Source organism: Solanum lycopersicum, chromosome 3 (assembly GCF_036512215.1).
Source record: "Solanum lycopersicum chromosome 3, SLM_r2.1".
Classification (NCBI taxonomy): domain Eukaryota; kingdom Viridiplantae; phylum Streptophyta; class Magnoliopsida; order Solanales; family Solanaceae; genus Solanum; species Solanum lycopersicum.
This window is the reverse complement of record NC_090802.1, coordinates 3,695,110-3,713,366: the sequence shown is the minus strand read 5'-3', so window position 1 is coordinate 3,713,366 and position 18,257 is coordinate 3,695,110. Positions and strand designations below refer to the sequence as shown.

The 18,257-nt window shown below is 33.3% G+C and overlaps 3 protein-coding genes across 3 annotated transcripts; 2 read left to right on the top strand and 1 right to left on the bottom strand.

The window, feature by feature from the left end:
• Positions 1–4,553: 4,553 nt before the first annotated feature.
• LOC101255065 (uncharacterized) lies at positions 4,554–10,090 on the top strand. Its single transcript, XM_010319312.4, has 7 exons — positions 4,554–4,892; positions 4,984–5,098; positions 5,610–6,389; positions 6,803–6,861; positions 7,766–7,894; positions 8,373–8,508; positions 9,503–10,090. Exons 3-7 carry the CDS (start codon positions 5,682–5,684, stop codon positions 9,827–9,829), a joined length of 1,359 nt encoding a protein of 452 aa, XP_010317614.1. The 5' UTR covers positions 4,554–4,892; positions 4,984–5,098; positions 5,610–5,681; the 3' UTR covers positions 9,830–10,090.
• A 1,291-nt stretch (positions 10,091–11,381) lies between these two features.
• LOC101255367 (probable prolyl 4-hydroxylase 12) lies at positions 11,382–14,855 on the top strand. The gene is made up of 7 exons (XM_004234361.5): positions 11,382–11,588; positions 12,942–13,061; positions 13,291–13,348; positions 13,434–13,523; positions 13,949–14,006; positions 14,130–14,302; positions 14,392–14,855. Exons 1-7 carry the CDS (start codon positions 11,518–11,520, stop codon positions 14,740–14,742), a joined length of 921 nt encoding a protein of 306 aa, XP_004234409.1. The 5' UTR covers positions 11,382–11,517; the 3' UTR covers positions 14,743–14,855.
• An 802-nt stretch (positions 14,856–15,657) lies between these two features.
• LOC101255664 (gibberellin 20-oxidase-like protein) lies at positions 15,658–17,257 on the bottom strand. The gene is made up of 2 exons (XM_004234362.5): positions 16,764–17,257; positions 15,658–16,397 (listed from the first exon to the last, which is right to left on the bottom strand). The coding sequence occupies exons 1-2, from the start codon at positions 17,120–17,122 to the stop codon at positions 15,794–15,796; spliced, it is 963 nt and encodes a 320-aa protein (XP_004234410.1). The 5' UTR covers positions 17,123–17,257; the 3' UTR covers positions 15,658–15,793.
• Positions 17,258–18,257: the final 1,000 nt, after the last annotated feature.

The following is an 18,257-nucleotide window of genomic DNA, read 5'->3' as shown; positions in this document are numbered from 1 at the left end:
ACAATTTTCAAATTGTATCTAATTTCTCTCTTTCTCGTTTTATACAATTCAATTCAATTGTGTATTCCTTGTCAAGTCTCTTTTGTCTTTCTCTCTTTCTCATTTTATACAAATTCAAATTGTATATAATCGTTCTATATATTTTTATAATGATACAATTCGTTTTATACACTTCGTTTTTATACAGTTGTCTGTCCAATCGTCTTTCTCATTCTTGTTTTATACACTTCGTTTTATACAATTTGCTTCAACAGTATATGTATAACGAATTATACGATTTCTATGTTTGCTATGGAGCGCAATTATGCAAACTTTGCTATAGCATACAAATATGAATTTTTTAGCCCGTCTTTTAACCGTTATCTCGATTCTTTAATTTATATCCTTCAAAATTTTAAATCACAAAAAAAACGAAAAAAGATCTAAAATACCTTCAACGGAAAAAAATGCAAGACAAAATAAAATTCGTGAGGCATAAATTTAGTAGCATAAGTTATGCCCCAAACATTGATTCAATGACACAAAACTATGGTTTTAATTTTAAGTTTAGTAGCTAAAGTTATACCTCAAGGTAAAAGAAAAATTAAGTCGTGACATGCCTCAAAGTTTAAGTGAGACAGGCACAAGTTATGTCACATTACACAAGTTTAGTGGCACAAATTGAGTTATGGGCATAAATTAGTAACCAAAGTTATGCCTCAAGGCAAAAGTTCCATAGAAGTCTCGTCATGCTAATCAAATGTTACAAAATTTATGTCTCAAAATAAACATTGATATAAGTTTTGCCTTACAAAATTCGTTTCGTTCAGTGAAATTAAATCATAATTAAGGAACTCTTGGCCTATTAATTTTCTTTGAATGAGTACCAAGAGAGAGAAAACTAAATAACGAATTTGAAGAACAAATATTAAAAACAAATCACATAAAATAAAGGATATACATATAAATAACTTGAAATCTCGTCGAATTTTTATGGTTTTATATTTACCTTTGGATAATTATTTGACAGAGCAAATATATGTTATATATTTACTCGAAATAACAAGAATTTAGAAATTAATTACAACACATAAGTAGAATTTGAGTCCTTTTCCATTTTGTTATATATATATATATATATATATATACTTGGTGTTATGTCAATTTCTCTGTTTCAATGTACCGATTTACTATATATTTATTGGAATTATATAAAATAATAAATTATTAATTCAAACTAAATATTATACTATTGTTTCATTTAATTCTAATTTGTAGTAAACATTTTGTCATCGCCTCTTCCCCTAAAAATCTCTCTCGTCATTCTTATTTTATACAAACAAATATATAAATTGTGTTTATGTTTGTATAAAGCGAGAGAAAATTATATAGACAAATACAAATATATATTTTTGTCCTGTACACCTATAATTATTCAAATATTCCCTTTTTCCGGAATTATTTGTCATGATTTCTATTTTAAGAGTCAAACTATAAAAACTTTGACTAACATTTTAAGATGTATTTTTTTATCTATTGATATGCAAAAAAATATAATTTATAGTACTTTTCATGTAGTTTTAGAATATCTAATTTTTTTGTTTATCGAAATAATGTGATCTAATTTACCTTTGAAAATTAATCAAATTGACTTTCGATAAACGCAACATGACAAACAATTCCGGACGGAGGGAGTATTTTTTCCTACCAGATTTCTTTTGTCGCTCTCTCTTTCTCGCTTTACACAAACACAAATTATACTTTGTGTATATAATTTGTGTTGTATAAGCGATAGAGAGATTTGATATGCAAAAGTTTTATTTCGATTCAATTTTATACAAATTCAAATTTTATGCATATATAAACAAACACAATCATATATATATATATATATATATATATATATATATATATATACGCGCTAACTCGCTAGCGCTAGCGCACTACGGCTTTTCAGCCTCCTGCAGGTCCCTTCATTCCCTCCGCCTTACACGGACTTAAAAGAGTACCTAAGGCGGATTAGTGGTTTATTTTCAAAAAAAAAGGATTTTATTGGAAAAAAAGAAGTAAGACCCGTATGAAGCTTTAGTTTCGTTACCGGCCAGACCCCAAAGGCGAATCCTAACCGAAGCAAATTTGCCCCGGTTCTCTCTTTAGTGTTCGCTGATACTACCTGTGATTATACAAATCTAATGCTTCATAACAAATATAAAATTTACTACGAAGAATAATTATACAAGCTATAACATATTAATATAATTTTATATATGCTAATTCTAAAATTTACTTATTTATTTATTATACCTATTTTTTTATAAAGCGAATGAATACAAAATAATTGAACAGAACTAGTCAATACATACATTGTTCGCAAATTTTGAGAAGTAAACTATCCCTGCATTTGATAATTAGTCAACTCATTAATATATAATATATACTTTATAATAAGAGCTCAAAATATTAATGTTTCAGAATTTTTCTCATAAATAAAACAACATATTCTTGAGGGTAGGTAGGGATCATATAAATATTAGTAGGGTCAAACCCACCTCGTTTTTGATACATTGTTTGCGTGGTCCAGATTTCTTCAATAAAATAAGAACAACTTCGACGTTCAACCTTTCTTTTTTATCATTAGCAAGAACTTATTTCAGTTGCATATTATAAGAAATTTGAGTCTAAAATCAAAACTTTATCTTATTTATTTGAAACTTATAGATCTATGCTATACAGTCTACATTTATTTCGTTACTCTATTCGTTTCAAAAAAAATGTCCATATCTCCTTTTTAGTTTGTCTAAAAAGAAGTTTTTTTTTCCTTTTTTGGCAACACTTTAACTTTAGCTTTTCACCTGGTATGATTAAGACCGCAAGATTAAGAGTGTTTTGGTACATTTGATATAACTTTAATTTAGAACTACAAGATTAAAAAGTCTTTTTTCTTTTCTTAAACTCCGGTCCAAGTCAAACTAGGTCATTCTTTTTAAACGGAAGGAGTACTATATATAAGTGTCCGTGCTAGCATGAGTTTGATATTTATTATTTTTTCGGTCTCACTTTACGTGATATAGATAAAATTTAGAGAGTCAGTTAAATTTTAACATGATTTTATAGTATTTTAAATCGTTAATTATGGTAAATTATAATACTTTTACGTATTTTGTAAATAATACATGTTACTTGTCTTGTCCCAAGATATGTAGTAAAAATAGTTATTCAAGAGTTAATATGTTGTTAATAATTGAGATTTATAATGCTATATACGTAGTTTTCAAATCAAGACAATACAAGTTACTTCTTTTGTCCCGTTTTATGTGACATAAATAGATTAATTTTATGAATCAATCGATTTTTTTTATAAGCAATCAATTTTTTAATATGAAATTTAAGTTGTCAATTAGCATGATTTATAGTACTTTTAATGCAATTTTTAGATATATAAGAAAATTAAAAAAATAAGACAAACAAACTAAAACGATAAAAAAATGTATATGTAAATGTGGAATCACAAAGGTGAAGCAGGTATGTCGATTGGTGGTTACCATTAGAGAAAGTGTCTAGCGGCTTTTGATTAGAAATAAAAATCTCAACAAGAATAAGTACAAGTAAAGGGAGCTAGACCTTACCTTACCTTACGTATGCAAAGATTATCATCTTTTATGAATTTTAATGATGAAAACATATCCTCTTATTATGTCTCCTCACGATCGTCGATTTTAAAGCTTTTTTTTTTCGTTTTTGAATCAATGTTGAAACTTCACTACTAATGCGGAGTAAAATCTAGATCACATTACAAAGATATTGAAATTTATCGATCACAATTTAGAGATGGAAAAACTTTTATAAACAGAGGACTTGCAACTCATCATTGAACAACTAAAGTTTCTCTATGATCTTGAAGACCTTTTTACATATGCATGAGCTAAGATTTTAAAAATGTTTTAATCAATAATTTTAGAGAAACTTAGATTTAAAAGAGCATAAGTTTAGTTAATTTTGTCAACTAAATAACATGACCAAAATATAATTTAAACTTTATATAATTTTAACCTTATTAACGAGTAAAAATTGATTTAATAAAAAATATAATAAATTTAAAAAATCAATTTAATATAAATTTTATCAATAAAATTTCACAATTTATAATTAAAAAATAAAACGAAACGAAGCAATTTATTCAAACAAATAATAATAATAATAATGGTATTTAGGGTGGAAGCGGATTTTAGAAGACAGAGTGAAGAAGAGAATTAATTGGAAATAGTCTGCCTTTATTATAAGGGAAAAACTCTCTGTTTATACAATCAAACTTACATGCTTGGCCAATATAAGTGGCCGACACTATTTTAATAAAATTTTACACATGACCTAATTTTCTTTGGCCGACACTAACAAACAAAATACTTTACATATAATGATCTTTACTTTATCTGACCGACGCTAAAAAGGAAAACACTTTATATAATGGCCGAATACTTTATATAATGGCCGACAATATTATTACTACTTTAGCACTAGATTTTACCACCAAATTTATCAATAAAATTCACAATTTACAATTAAAAAAAAAACGAACAATAAAATTCACAATTTATAATTTAAAAAAAAAAAGAAACGAAGCAATCTATTCTCACGAATAATAATAATAATTGTGGTAGTAGATGTCTTAGATTTTACCACCATGAATTTTGTTACTATAAAATGCACAAATTTGGTTTCTTTAACCCTTTTCTAATTTTCTCTGTGAGATTTGTTAGTTTCCGTTAAACCCATTGGAGATTTAAGAAGAAACAGGAGGGAGTAGAAAAGGACAACAAAGAAGTACCCTTTCGTGAAGGAGCAAGAGCATGGCCCTCTAAATACTCAATATTTTAGCCAAGCCAAGTTGACTTCCAACAACTCAGCAATAATTGGTACACATCTGTCTCCTGATTTCATTTGATCATTTCGATTTCTGCCTCAGTTGTGGGTTATATACTATTGCTAACAAGTGAGAATCCACAGCATTGACTTCAGAATTCTCATCAACACTTGAATCTGCTACTTGGGGTGTCGATATTTTTATGCAAATTCTGCTTTTCTGAGGTTCAGGAGCCCTAAGATGAATGACCCATTTTAGGTAATGTTTTCAATGTTCCAAGTGTTAAAGGTGTTGTCTTTGTACTGTTATTTTCCCCATTTATGGTTTATGTTATTGGGTATTAATGGATGTTTGAAGAAAGTATCTTTTTGATGCATGTAGAACTTTCTTATTTAGATTTAATTTTTGGCTCAAAATTAGAATCTTTGCATGAGTTTTTTTAAGATTCATGGATTTAAATGATTCTTCATATAAATTTCATTGAAGGAATTAGTCTTTTCAGGCTGTTTAGAGACTTGTACTCTTAGTTTAGGGTAAGATTGCTGAGATTCTCTACTTTCAAGGAAATCTTAGTTTACATCTGAAATGAGCTCAATTGGAACAGAGTGGATATTGAAGATTCATATAGCCAACCCCAACTAGTTTGAGATTTTGGCGTAGTTGATTGACTGATTATTTGTTTGAATGTTTGTCAACTACTGATTTAAGTTGTGGGCATTGTGGCTTTTATATTAAGGTATCCTTATTATCTGCTATGTTAATCTTGCAGACTTTGACTAGCTGCTAGTTAGTCTCAAGGACATTCTTAATCAACAGTCTAACAATTAGGCCATAGGCAATAATGTCCGTTCTCTGTGGTTTACCCCCTCTCCTTGAATGTGTATACGGTGTAGCTTGTGCCCGATGGGCATGGAAGCGGTGCCTCCATAGTGCAGGACATGACAGTGAAAATTGGAGTGTTGCCACGGCTGAAGAATTTGAACCTGTCCCTAGGCTATGCCGATACATATTGGGTGTATACGAAGATGATCTTAGACAACCTCAGTGGGAACCACCTGAAGGATATGGAATTAATCCAGACTGTTTAATTGTGAAGAAAAACTATCCAGATACCGGTGGTCGAGCACCACCATATCTCTTATATTTGGATCATGATCATGCTGACATAGTTCTTGCTATTAGAGGTCTTAATTTGGCGAAGGAGAGTGATTATGCAGTCCTGTTGGACAATAAGCTGGGAAAACGGAAATTTGATGGTGGGTATGTTCACAATGGCTTATTAAAAGCAGCTGGATTGGTTTTAAATGCAGAATGTGAGATCATGAAGCAACTGCTGGAGAAATATCCAAACTATACCTTAACAGTTACCGGACATTCACTTGGGTCAGGTGTAGCAGCGTTATTGACAATGGTGGTAGCACAAAATCTTGACAAGCTGGGTAATATTGATAGGAAAAGAATCAGGTGCTTTGCTATTGCACCAGCTAGATGTATGTCACTGAATCTGGCAGTGAGATATGCAGATGTCATCAACTCCATTGTGCTTCAGGCAAGTTCTACATGCATCACTTTGAACATACTTAACCACTCTAGATGGATACTCTTGGTGTGGAAGCATGTAACTTTCTGCATTTTGTAGTTTAAAGGCCTTGTCAATTTAGCTAACTCCCAAGTCTCATCCGCTCTGCATAATAAGCAGATCATGTCGTTTCTTCCGTCTGTGTAATTCCAGTCTTTCTTACAGTGGGAGGTCAATTTATTGGCTTTGGAATCTGTACCTTTGAAGCAAGGAGCTTCATTTAGTGTATATAATGGTTACAGATGTTTTGCATTATCTTCAATGTCTATTTTGATGTCAATTATCAATGTCTACTGGTCTTTTAGTCTGCCTTTGAAGTTTTTCTCCCATTTTGCGGGCTGCAATTCTTTTCAATCTAACTCCATCTTCTCTTTCTTTAATAGGATGATTTCTTGCCACGGACAGCAACTCCTTTGGAAGATATATTCAAGTCACTATTCTGGTAAAACATAGTTAAATTTGATATTATACTTGCTTTCAAGAGTCCGTTACCTCATACTGTTATTGAAGGCGAAAACGAAAAAAAAAACTGTAAGGTCCACTGGACTTTAAGAGCAAATAAAGTTGGCTTTAATGAAGAAGACACAAATGGAGAAAAAATAATACAAATTTTTAAGTGTAGTCCAAGACTATTATTACAAATATGTGTAACAAATAGTCAAAGAAACTGAAAAAAATTACAATAAAAATAAATATCAATTATTTGGTGTCGCTTCTTCAGGATTATGCTCATTGTCAAGGAAAAATGTGTCTTAGAGCCTTGATGAAGGCACTGAAGCCCCATCTAAGCGAGGAGAAGCGCTTAACATGTTTTTTGCATTCTTGCTTCACGGCTTAACTGGACCTTTCACTACACCATCCCTCATTTGGAATAAGAGCTTCTGAATCCTCATTTAGTTACTATCTTAAGAGGCACTGGATGGGTGGTGTACCATCAACTAGGAAACTTGAGTCCTTCTCTTTTTGTTTCTACTTCCAGGTTTTGTTCAATGTTCATCTCCTCTTCACTGTGTTTAAACCCAAGTCAACTTAGTAAAACTTCATGTTTGTGTGAAAATCCAATATAGTATTTAAGGAAACAGAACCATGTTTTTTTAAACTGTCATTAACTACAAGCCGTGGAAACAACCTCTTGCAGAGATGCAGGGTAAGGCTGCATACTAAACCCTTGTGGTCCGCCCTTTCCCCGGATCCTGCACATAGCAGGAGCTTTAGTGCATTGAGCTTCCCTTAGTATAGCAGTCATTAAGTAGAGAGTCCAATATTTTAGATCCCTTTTTACATGCTAACGTTTAGTCCTCATAAATAACCTCATATATTTTCCTTTACTTATTTATTTTTCGCAGTTTACCATGCCTCTTATGCCTAAGGTGCATGAGAGATACATGCATCTCAGAAGAGAAGATGCTCAAGGATCCACGAAGACTTTACGCCCCAGGTCGCCTCTACCACATTGTCGAGAGGAAACCTTTTAGGTATTTCAAGACTTATAGGATGTGCTACATGAAATTGTCTTGAGTTGTTTATATAATAGGACCTGCCTATGTATGTGGAAAACAAGATCTATGATGGTGTGTAGAATAAGCCTTTTCTTATGACGTGGTGTTTGGGCCAGCTTGCATACTTTGAATATTCTAACAGGTACCTGCTATTTCCACCAACACAGCTACCAGGTAACTCTGCCCACCAAGGCTTGAATAAATGGAAATCACCTAGTGTTTTTTGCCTTTGCGGGGATCTGAACCATTTATTGTACTTTATAGTTCAATACTATTATGTTTCTGTTTTAAGTAAAAGCATCTATTCCGACAGATTTGGCATAACGACCACCATAATGGTTTGCATAGTACAATACAGTCAATCATGATACCATTTTACGCTGCAGTGTTCTACTATTAGGTACATGATTGCAGCCTCTGATTCATATAGTACCATATTTGTCCATTAAAACAGATGTGGACGATTTCCACCTGTTGTGAAGACTGCAGTTCCAGTGGATGGGAGATTTGAGCACATAGTTCTCTCTTGTAATGCTACTTCTGATCATGCAATTATCTGGATAGAGAGAGAAGCACGAAGGGCCCTGGAAGTAAGTTGTCTGCACTTCTTTGACTACTGATGGCTTTTTGTAATTCCAAACAAATTGTCTGTGTACTTTATACGGTCCTTTTACTTTTAAAGATGTGCGAGTTTGGCTGTAGGCTATCTGGAATAGATATTCCATAAATACATGGTTTTGCGTATGCCTACTGCATTCCGCAATAGACACAAAACAGAAATTTTACTGCTGCACTAACTTTGAATTGAGATGGTTCAAAGCTCAAACTAGCACCAATATGTTCAGGAATCCACATCATGTGCTCTCCACCTTATCTTATCAATGATATTGTCTGTACCCAATCCACCCTCGTAGGGCACTTGTGAGCTATCCATCATCAGTTAAGATAGTTTATCAGTGCAATCCTTCTTGGCACAAGTTCATCACTCTTAAGGGTGGTTGAATACAAGTTGCAGCTCTCTTGCGTCTTGATAAAAATTGGTTAAACTTTTTTTTTCCGCAAGTAGTCCATGCCTTTCATTTTATTAGCTGTTTCAGCACTAAGTTGTGAAATTTAAAGCAGCAAACGTGGTTGCATCTATTGGTTCCTTTTAGCCTGTGGATTGATGCGTTCTTGTAACTAGTAGTACTTGTGACTGTAGATGCGTTGAAGAATTTTAGCAACTTATAAGCTCTTTGGAAAAATTTAGAGGATTTTACATAGCCAACTTTGACTTGCTTGGTATTGATGCATAGCTTATTAATAAATTTAGAAGATCTTTAAATATTTCTGGGAAGCTTTGGTAATCAATTCATTTTTCGTACGCAAATATTATTAGTTAAGCCTCGAAATATGAGAGTGTTTTGGCTTGAATATACTTTTAGTGATCAGCTAGTATCTTGTGTCCAATTGAATTGTAAAATGATTTTGCTGCTCTGTTCTATTATGTGCTCCTTGTTTGTATCTATGTTGCTACACGGTAGGTGTTCAAGCTTAAATCGTTTTCAACAATTCTTCACATTCATATATTTTTTGTGCATCCAGTTGATGCAAGAGAGAGATCATGTGAAGGAAATTCCAGCAAAGCAAAAGATGGAGCGACAACAGACATTAACTAGAGAGCACAACGAGGAGCATAAAGCTGCTCTACAGAGAGCTGTCACCTTGGCTGTTCCACATGCTTTTTCACCTTCTCATTACGGAACTTTTGATGAACTAGAGGAAGAACAGTCTGATACATCAGTTCGGGATTCATCCCCAGGGTCATCAAGTAGAAGCAAGACCAAAGATAACTGGGATGAACTGATTGAGCGTCTATATGAGAAGGATGAATCAGGTCATAAGATATTAATAAGATCAAGATCCCAGTGATACACAATGTTATAAACTCATCATTCTTTGATTAAACCATAGTTCTTATAATCTCATTTGATTGACACTATGGTCCTTTTTTTTTTTATTTGGGTGTGTCAGCCAGCAATGGCTTGTATCAATGTATCTATAGAACTTACAGAACATATGGAAAATGGATGTATTTATTAGTCCTTTTTTTCTGTAAGTTTATTATGTGTGAAGATTCTTTTCATGGAGAATTGCTAAGTAGTTGAGCATAAGGTGACCGTTATGTTGAAAGTCTCCTCTATTGATGTTTATGCCTTACTTAACCTGGTGCTACATTATCGTTTGTTACACCTCTAGTAGCCATAAAGTTTGATATTTTACTTGATATTTTGTATTAATTTTTTATAGTGTCTACTCCAGTGGGTGAGTCGATTGTTGTAAAAAGGGTGTATAGAAATTGTCCAATAATATTGCCCAATAGAGTTTCTTATGTTGATCTAGTGGAACTCGATATTCTTGAATTTGATACTATATTGAGTTTTGATTGGTTGCATGCATGTTTTGCATCCATTAATTGTAGGACAAGTTTTGTGAAGTTTAACTTTCCAAAATAAACCCATAGTCGAGTGGAAGATGAGAAATTTTCTATTCCTACATTGCTGAAAATATTTCTTTGCACCATAAGATGAGTGCCATTATTTCTTATGCCCTGGACAATAATTTACACTATTTATTAAGACTTTTAACTTATGAAGTAGTCTATAAATTTTCATCTTAGAGATAAAATATAGTTCAAGAGCTCTAAACAATAACTTGATACCTCACAAACAATTATATCTATCTATCTATATATATATATATGAAAGAACCTTCGGTCTGTCTATGTGGTGCTACCACAAATTAGTATTTACAAAATTATCTTTTCCTTTTCATGAAAAATTATGATTTTTATGAAAAATTGCGACTGTAATGAAGAATTGTGATTTTTATGAAGAGTTGTGACTTTAACGAAAAGTTGTAATTTTGATGAAAAATTACGACGTTTATGAAAAGTTATAATTTTTATGAACGGTTTTGACCTTTCCGAGTGTTGCGACTTTTTCGAAAAATTGCAACTTTGTTAAATAAGTGTAACCTTTCTATAAGACTCAACAAACAATTGTTCACACTACCGTTTGTTTTTTATAAGTAGAGGGATTTCCTTTCATTTTAAAACAACAAAAATTCTGAAGCTCTTCTTCTTCTTTGTCTTCTTCACATTTAAATAGTTGTGTACTTTGGTCCTGTTGAATGGCTCAACGACACCATTGGTTATGTTAGAGATCCTGATAAATATTTTTACAGTAATTTGTTTATGTTCATGTTATAAAGGATCAATGATAATATGTTTCATTTTCCTTTACATTATTAATATTCGTTAGTATGTAATCTTGTATATAACATAATATAGTGTTTTAGTCTTAGTGAATGACAAATTTTAATATTATTTTATAAATATCATGATATTAAATTCCCGCGCAGAACACGGGTAATTTTACTAGTAATTTATATAATTTTACTAAATAACAAATACTAATAACAACGAGATAAAAATAAGAATATTACGAAAGCATGAAGTTCCAGATGGCGTAGGAGTGAGTCGAAACTTCACAGATCCCTTTGGAAATTCGAACAACTGTGTCAGTAAAACTCTGCATTTCCCCAAAAAGGTTACAACAATGGCGAACTTTCTTTGGGTTTTCATCTTCGTGGCTTTGGGGATCTGTTCCGAGCTTCTTTTCGCTGAAAAGTCAGTAAAGTTGTCCCAATTTCCCTGTATTTTATTATCTTTGATTTCTATTGCTCTTTTAAGTAATTGGTTCCTTAATACTCTATAGTAATCGCTATGTTGTTCATGATATTTGAATTCAAAACATATCTTGATCTGGGTTCATTATGTGATGTAGTTTTTATATGGGTATTCATAGTTTTTAAGGTTACTTAGCAGTACGATTGAAATAATCATAAAAGTCTTCATAAGTGAGTAATCAATTTGTTTGTTTGGTTTTGAGAAAGTAAAGAAATACTTTTTGAATCTTGTAAAAGGGGTGTGTTTGTTGCCAATCTGCATTTGAAAAACAGAATTACCGAAACTTTGCACGACGGCACGAGGGTTTCTATCTTTCCAACCCTTTTAACCATTACAATTAATAATAGGAGTCGTATTTTTCTTTCCATGGCTGATGAGTAACAAATGCCCTTTCATTAAAGCATAAAATGACTTTTCAAAGTTCCCAACTCTTCAAGTTCTCAACTTTTCAAGTTCCTCTATTTTCCATCTATTTTTGCTATATACCCAACAGTGTTTGCTACGAAGGAAAATGTTTTCCTTGAAGTCAAGTGTGTTTCTCACTTATTTTCTTTGTTTGGTAATTAAAAAGAAAATATTATACTAAGAGCATTTATATGTTATCTAGCAAACTTTATGGAGGTGGAATGGGGGGATTCGGAGGTGGCAAGGGTGGAATGGTCAAGGGTTGGGGGAATTGGGTGGGTGGGGAGGAGACAATACACTTGAAATGTCACTTATGAACTTGTTTTCCTACTTCCATTAGGAAAGTCATTTTTCTCATTTCGAAGAACTTCTTTTCCTAGAGGAAATGTTCTCCAAACCTTTTGAGTTTTGACCAACCAAACAGGAAGATTGGAAAACATGTACCAAAATACCCTTTAAATTTTGTGGTTTTAAACATGTTCATGTGGAAAGCTAAATTAAGAGTTGCCAAAAAAAGAAAAAAAACATTTCTTTTTGAAATGAACAAAAAAGAAAAGTAAGACAAAGAAATTTAAACTGAGAGTAGTATAAAGTGCCCTTTTCTGTTCTTTCCCCCCTAAAAGTTTCCGTCTTTTGAGCTTAGAAGTTGGCAGCTTCTATGAGTGTGTCAAAAATATTTTTTAATATTGGGAGTTCGGAAAAGAAACTGATTTATCTTGTTGGGTTGTGGTTTTCAAGAGAGACATTTTTCGACTGTACTGTAGAAGATATACTACTCAACTAGTTATAAGCTGCAAATTATTAAATGTAAGAAGATCAATGATAACCATTAATTTTGGAGTGATTTTTATAAATGGTGCTTGACATGATTACAACAATTTGTTTCAGAGGCCGAAAAGAATTGAGGGCTGAGGAGGTGAATGGGGATGCCATTATACAGTCGGGCCATCCTGTACGCTCTAATAGATTTGATCCCTCACGCGTCGTTCAACTCTCGTGGCGACCAAGGTCAGGTAGTCTATTCAATCATTAACCTTGTTACTTCTTCAATATGTGGTGGCATGTGAAGAAATTTTAAAAACGCAAAATTCTGCATTTAAGTAAGTTTACCCAAAAAGAGAAGAAGAAAAGTTTTCTTTGTTATGTTGGTGTTTTGAAGGCATGCTTGTTTGGCTTCCTGGTTAATAATTCTCTGTATGGACTATGGAGGAATAATGAATATTTTTTCTTGAAATAGGGTTTTCTTGTATAGAGACTTTATGTCAGCAGAAGAGACTGATCACTTAATCTCTTCGGTAAATCAATGCCTCACAACTTGTACTGCTATACTTTTTCTCTAGAAAGTTTCTAAAATGTGTCTTCGCATGAATCCATTTATAGGTGCATGGAATGAGAAATGGCTCCACAATTGATAATGCTTCTGTGGATGCAGTGAATTTTCCAACTATGGGTATTCCTGTAGATGCAAAGGTAAGTTCTTGTTATCTACACGGTTCTTTATATGAGCTAATGCTTTTTCAAAGCATAGATGTGACTAAGCATTTGTATTATTTAGATAGTGTTTAGTCTTGTAAATTGAAGATATTAGTAATTATGCATTAGGGTTCTATAAACTCTGCTTACCATGAAAATGGAATATTAGTAATTATGCATTAGGGTTCTATAAACTCTGCTTACCATGCGAATGGACTCCAGATATTAGTAATGATGCATTAGGGTGCTATAAACTCTGCTTATGCTTCCCATGAGAATGGTCTCCATGCTCACTGAATTTGCTGGTTGAGAAAGCAGTTTATGTTAATAAAACACAGTACTCAGTACTTGTAACATGTTTCTTTGTATTGTTCTTTAAATTCTAGGATCCTACTAATGTTACCTTTATCAAAAAATTCTAGGATCCTACTTCCTCAAGGATCGAAGAAAGGATCTCAGCTTGGACCTTTCTGCCAAAAGGTAGTTTTCATTGCCAGACATATAAGTTCCATTTGTTTCTTTCTAGGTACCCCTCCCAACTGAAGGTTTTGAGTCTGCCTTTTTCAGTGTTGTATGATTGACCGCTATCATCCTTGCCTTCAGGAAACAGCAAGCCATTGCATGTTCTGCATTCTGGACGTGAGAGTTCAAAGGGGAATTATAGTTATTTTGAGATGAACTCCACACTCAAGTCCAGCGAACCATTAATGGCGACTGTCATTTTGTATCTATCAAATGTGACACAGGGTGGTCAGATCCTCTTCCCTGAGTCAGAGGTAAAATAGAGGTGCTTTGTACTTTAATTTCGTAATGACATCTTTTCTGTTTGTGCTTTTGTTTTAATTTATTTGAACTCCTGATGTAGAATAAGATATTGTCTGACTGTACGAAGAGTAGCGACTCCCTGAGACCAACTAAAGGAAATGCAATTGTGTTCTTCAATGTCCACCTCGATGCATCCCCTGACAGGAGTAGCTCCCATGCAAGATGCCCTGTTATTGATGGTGAAATGTGGTATGCCATCAAATTCTTTTATCTGAGAAGTATAACTGTGCAAAAGGATCCATTACAATCAGATGGTGACACCTATTGTACCGATGAAGATGAGAACTGTACGCGATGGGCTGCTACTGGAGAGTGTGAAAGGAATCCTGTTTTTATGGTTGGTTCTCCTGATTATTATGGTACATGTAGGAAAAGTTGTAATGCTTGTTGATTCTTTATGTAACGATTATATGTACCTTTACTGGCATTGTTTGTGACAAAATCTTCTGATTATTATTTTTTTCTTTCTTTTGCCAACTATATTGGGCAAGTGTAGCATACAAATAGACTTTTGGCTCTTAGCTGCAGAAGACTTGGCCTTTCCCCTGCAATAATCAGTGACATTACTTTTTCTTTTCTTCCAAGAACAGGTCCCTCAGCTGCCAATGAACTGATTAAATAAAGACTCCTATCTGCCAATAAGAGAATTTTGCCTAAATTCTCTTGGTTGACTAATTATATTCCCAAACATTTGATGGTCTGTTAGGTTTTTTCTTCTTCCAGGTTTAGATGCTTCATTTCCAGCTAGGTTGAGAAGGTGTATTTTATTATTTGCTATGTCTTCTCGACTCTTGTATTTTCTTTCTCAAACTGCTTCAATACATGCATGGGTCTTTTGGAACCAACCTCTCTACTTCCGTGAGGTAGAGTTGATCTGACATACATACTGCATATAATCTACCTTCTCCAGACTCTAGCTGTGTGATTTCACTGAATTTGTTGTTGTATTACTAAACCTCATTCAAGAATGTGTCTAGTGACCTCTAGAAGCTGCAAAAGGTCAAACATAACAGAGTTGCCACCAACTAAGTGGAAGCAAACTCATGTGCCGCCAAATTGGGGGAAAAAAAGGATTTATTTTATAATATAACAACTGTCCAAAGAATTTGAACTAGCTGTGTAACTCAACATGTTAAACAAGTTGCTTATTTTATGTTAGAATATGTTGTGCTTGCTATTGCAGATAATTTGATCTAATGGTATAAAATGTACGCAGACCTTACCAATACCTCGAGGAGGTAGAGAAAATGTTTCCTAAAGACCCTCAACTTAAGTGCAAATACAAAAAAGGAGATAACATAGAACATAAACTCAAGAATAGAAGTATCTGTATATAGAATTCATAACTAGGACAACAAACAACTTCCATTACCAAAATAGTATAATTGTTTTTAACCTCACTAATACAAAAGAAAATGCTACAAATCAAGTAACCAAGACTACTATTTAGCTGCAAAATGTTTGACAGTGAAACCAACTTTCTCAAACTTGCCTTTCTCATTGCTTTCTCTAAACTTCAAATAATCAGCACAAACAAAAGGTTTATAGACCTTCAAATTTCCCTTCCCCACAATCTCTTGTGGTGCAACAATCAGTTTCTCATCTTCAAAGCACCAAAAGAACGCGATGGAAAATCGACTCACAGGCTCTTTCAAAACAACTCTGTGTTCAGATGACCTCAATTTCCCATTACTCCAAGCCTGCAATAGATCTCCAATATTCACAACAAGTGTGTCTTGGCAAGGATCAATATCCATCCACTTGCCTTCTTTGGATCTCACTTGAAGTCCACCAACTTCATCTTGATATACTATTGTTATGCAGCTCATATCAGTGTGCATCCCTAGCCCTTCAACTTCTTCTTCTTCTTGTACATCGTCAGTGCTTTCGGGTGGAGTATAGCTGTTTACTCTTAGATAGCCATGACAGTTCTTGAATTCCGATGCGAATTTTCGCTCAAATTCAGGACCTAAGCTCATCAGTATGACCTCAACAATGCTTTTGGACACTTCTACCATTTTTCTCCCATATACCTCCATTGCATGACTACAAAGGACAAAAGAAAAAACATTAAAAATGCTGAATTCTTACCAGACTGAGTTAACTCATCTGGTCAAGCAATCTTAAACTAATGTTTATGATGTATGCAAGAAAAGTAGAGTATTTCATCAATAATAAAAACACAAAACAGAAAGTGTTGTGTTAAGTGCATTCAACGGTGTGATTTAGGAGTCAATGAAGCTTGTGAAAACCAAGGTTCAAATCCTAGTAGAGACAAAAAAATCATCTGTCAAAGCTTTGATGGACAGAGTTACCTGTACCTAATGCTTGTTCTACGAGGCAACAAGTACCTAGATGAATAGTCGAGATACATGCAAGTTGGATGTAGTGTTTTAAGGTTTTTGATTTTACCTGAATTCTGGAATTGGCTGGTTGATCAGGGCTTGGGAAGTACTCTGTGCAGAAGCAAAGAAGTCAGGTCCAGACACTCTGAGGCTTTCAAAGAAAGGGGAAGCAATGAAGTGAGGAGTATAGGTTCTTATATTTGATAAAGGTCCAGCATTGAGCTTTACATCACACGGGAGATCGAAAATTTGGTTAGAAAGGAAACGAAGTTGTTTACATAAATCTCTAGGAATTCCATGGTTACTGATGTGAAAAAAGCCCCATTCTTTACAAGCTAAAGAAAGGGACTTGAGGGAATTTGATGAACTCAATGGCCTCGAAATGTCGAAAATGGGAAGTTTTACAGAAGTTTGAGACTTAGACATGCTCAGGAGATAAAGTTAGTTTCTTCTGTTTACTCCTTTCTGTTGTGTTTATGTAGTTATATAGAAGTGCAGCTATATCTTGGAAAGAGTATCCTTTCAGTTAACTATGTATAAACTATTAAGCAATTCGTGCTTGGTTGTATTCATTCTCAACTCACTGACTCTAAAGCTAACGAATTTGTTCCGTTGGGAACAAGTTATCCCTGGATAAGTTATTCCGCCATTGTCGAAAAAATAATATGATAAATAATTCAAAACCAACCAAATGTGAGATTATTATACCTTATACCTCACGCCAAAAGACTCTGCGTCACAAGTGACGCAAAGAAGAATCTCAATTGCTACATTAGGGATGTGGAAAAGACAGATGTGAAAACAAGTAATAAGAAATGAGAACAAATAATTATTGCAGAATATAAGGCATGTAACGTGTACTTGAAAATAATATTTTGCAAGCTACTAGTAAGTATATTACTAATGACATTTTGCAATTTATTAAGGTTTGACAATTTCTGTTTAGTGTTTGCCGACTCTAACCCCCACCCCCACCCCCACCAACCCCATAGCACTCCTTTATTTTTTTTTTTCATAAAAAATATGGTCAATAAAATTGGAGGATGAATTTAAGACACTGTAGACAATTAGGAGGCAACAAGCACATTTGATGGAAGAGTGCTTGTTATAACAAAAAAATATACGATATTTACGTCGAATTAAATAATTAATCATCATAATTACTATTTAAAAATTCAAAAAATAAGATACATATCACCTATCGATTGTTAATTATGTGCAAATATATTTATTTAATATCAAATATCGAATGTAAATAATTTTTTATCGAATCGGTTTTTTGGTTTTCTTCAATGTCAAGGTTTGACTTGGTTAACTCGTGATTCATGAGTCTGTCGAGCAAACACGACAATTAAGCAAAACACATAATTTATATGCAATCGAGGACATTGACAATTTTTTTTTCTCTCTTCCCATAGACCCCTGATGACATATTTTATATTTCTTTCTCTTTATTCTAAGCAAGGAAAAAGTAGGGCCATTCAAAATCGAATCGAAACCGATAAGCCGAATTGATAAAAAAAGTTATTGGTTTAGTGATTTTGATAACGGTATCGATTTT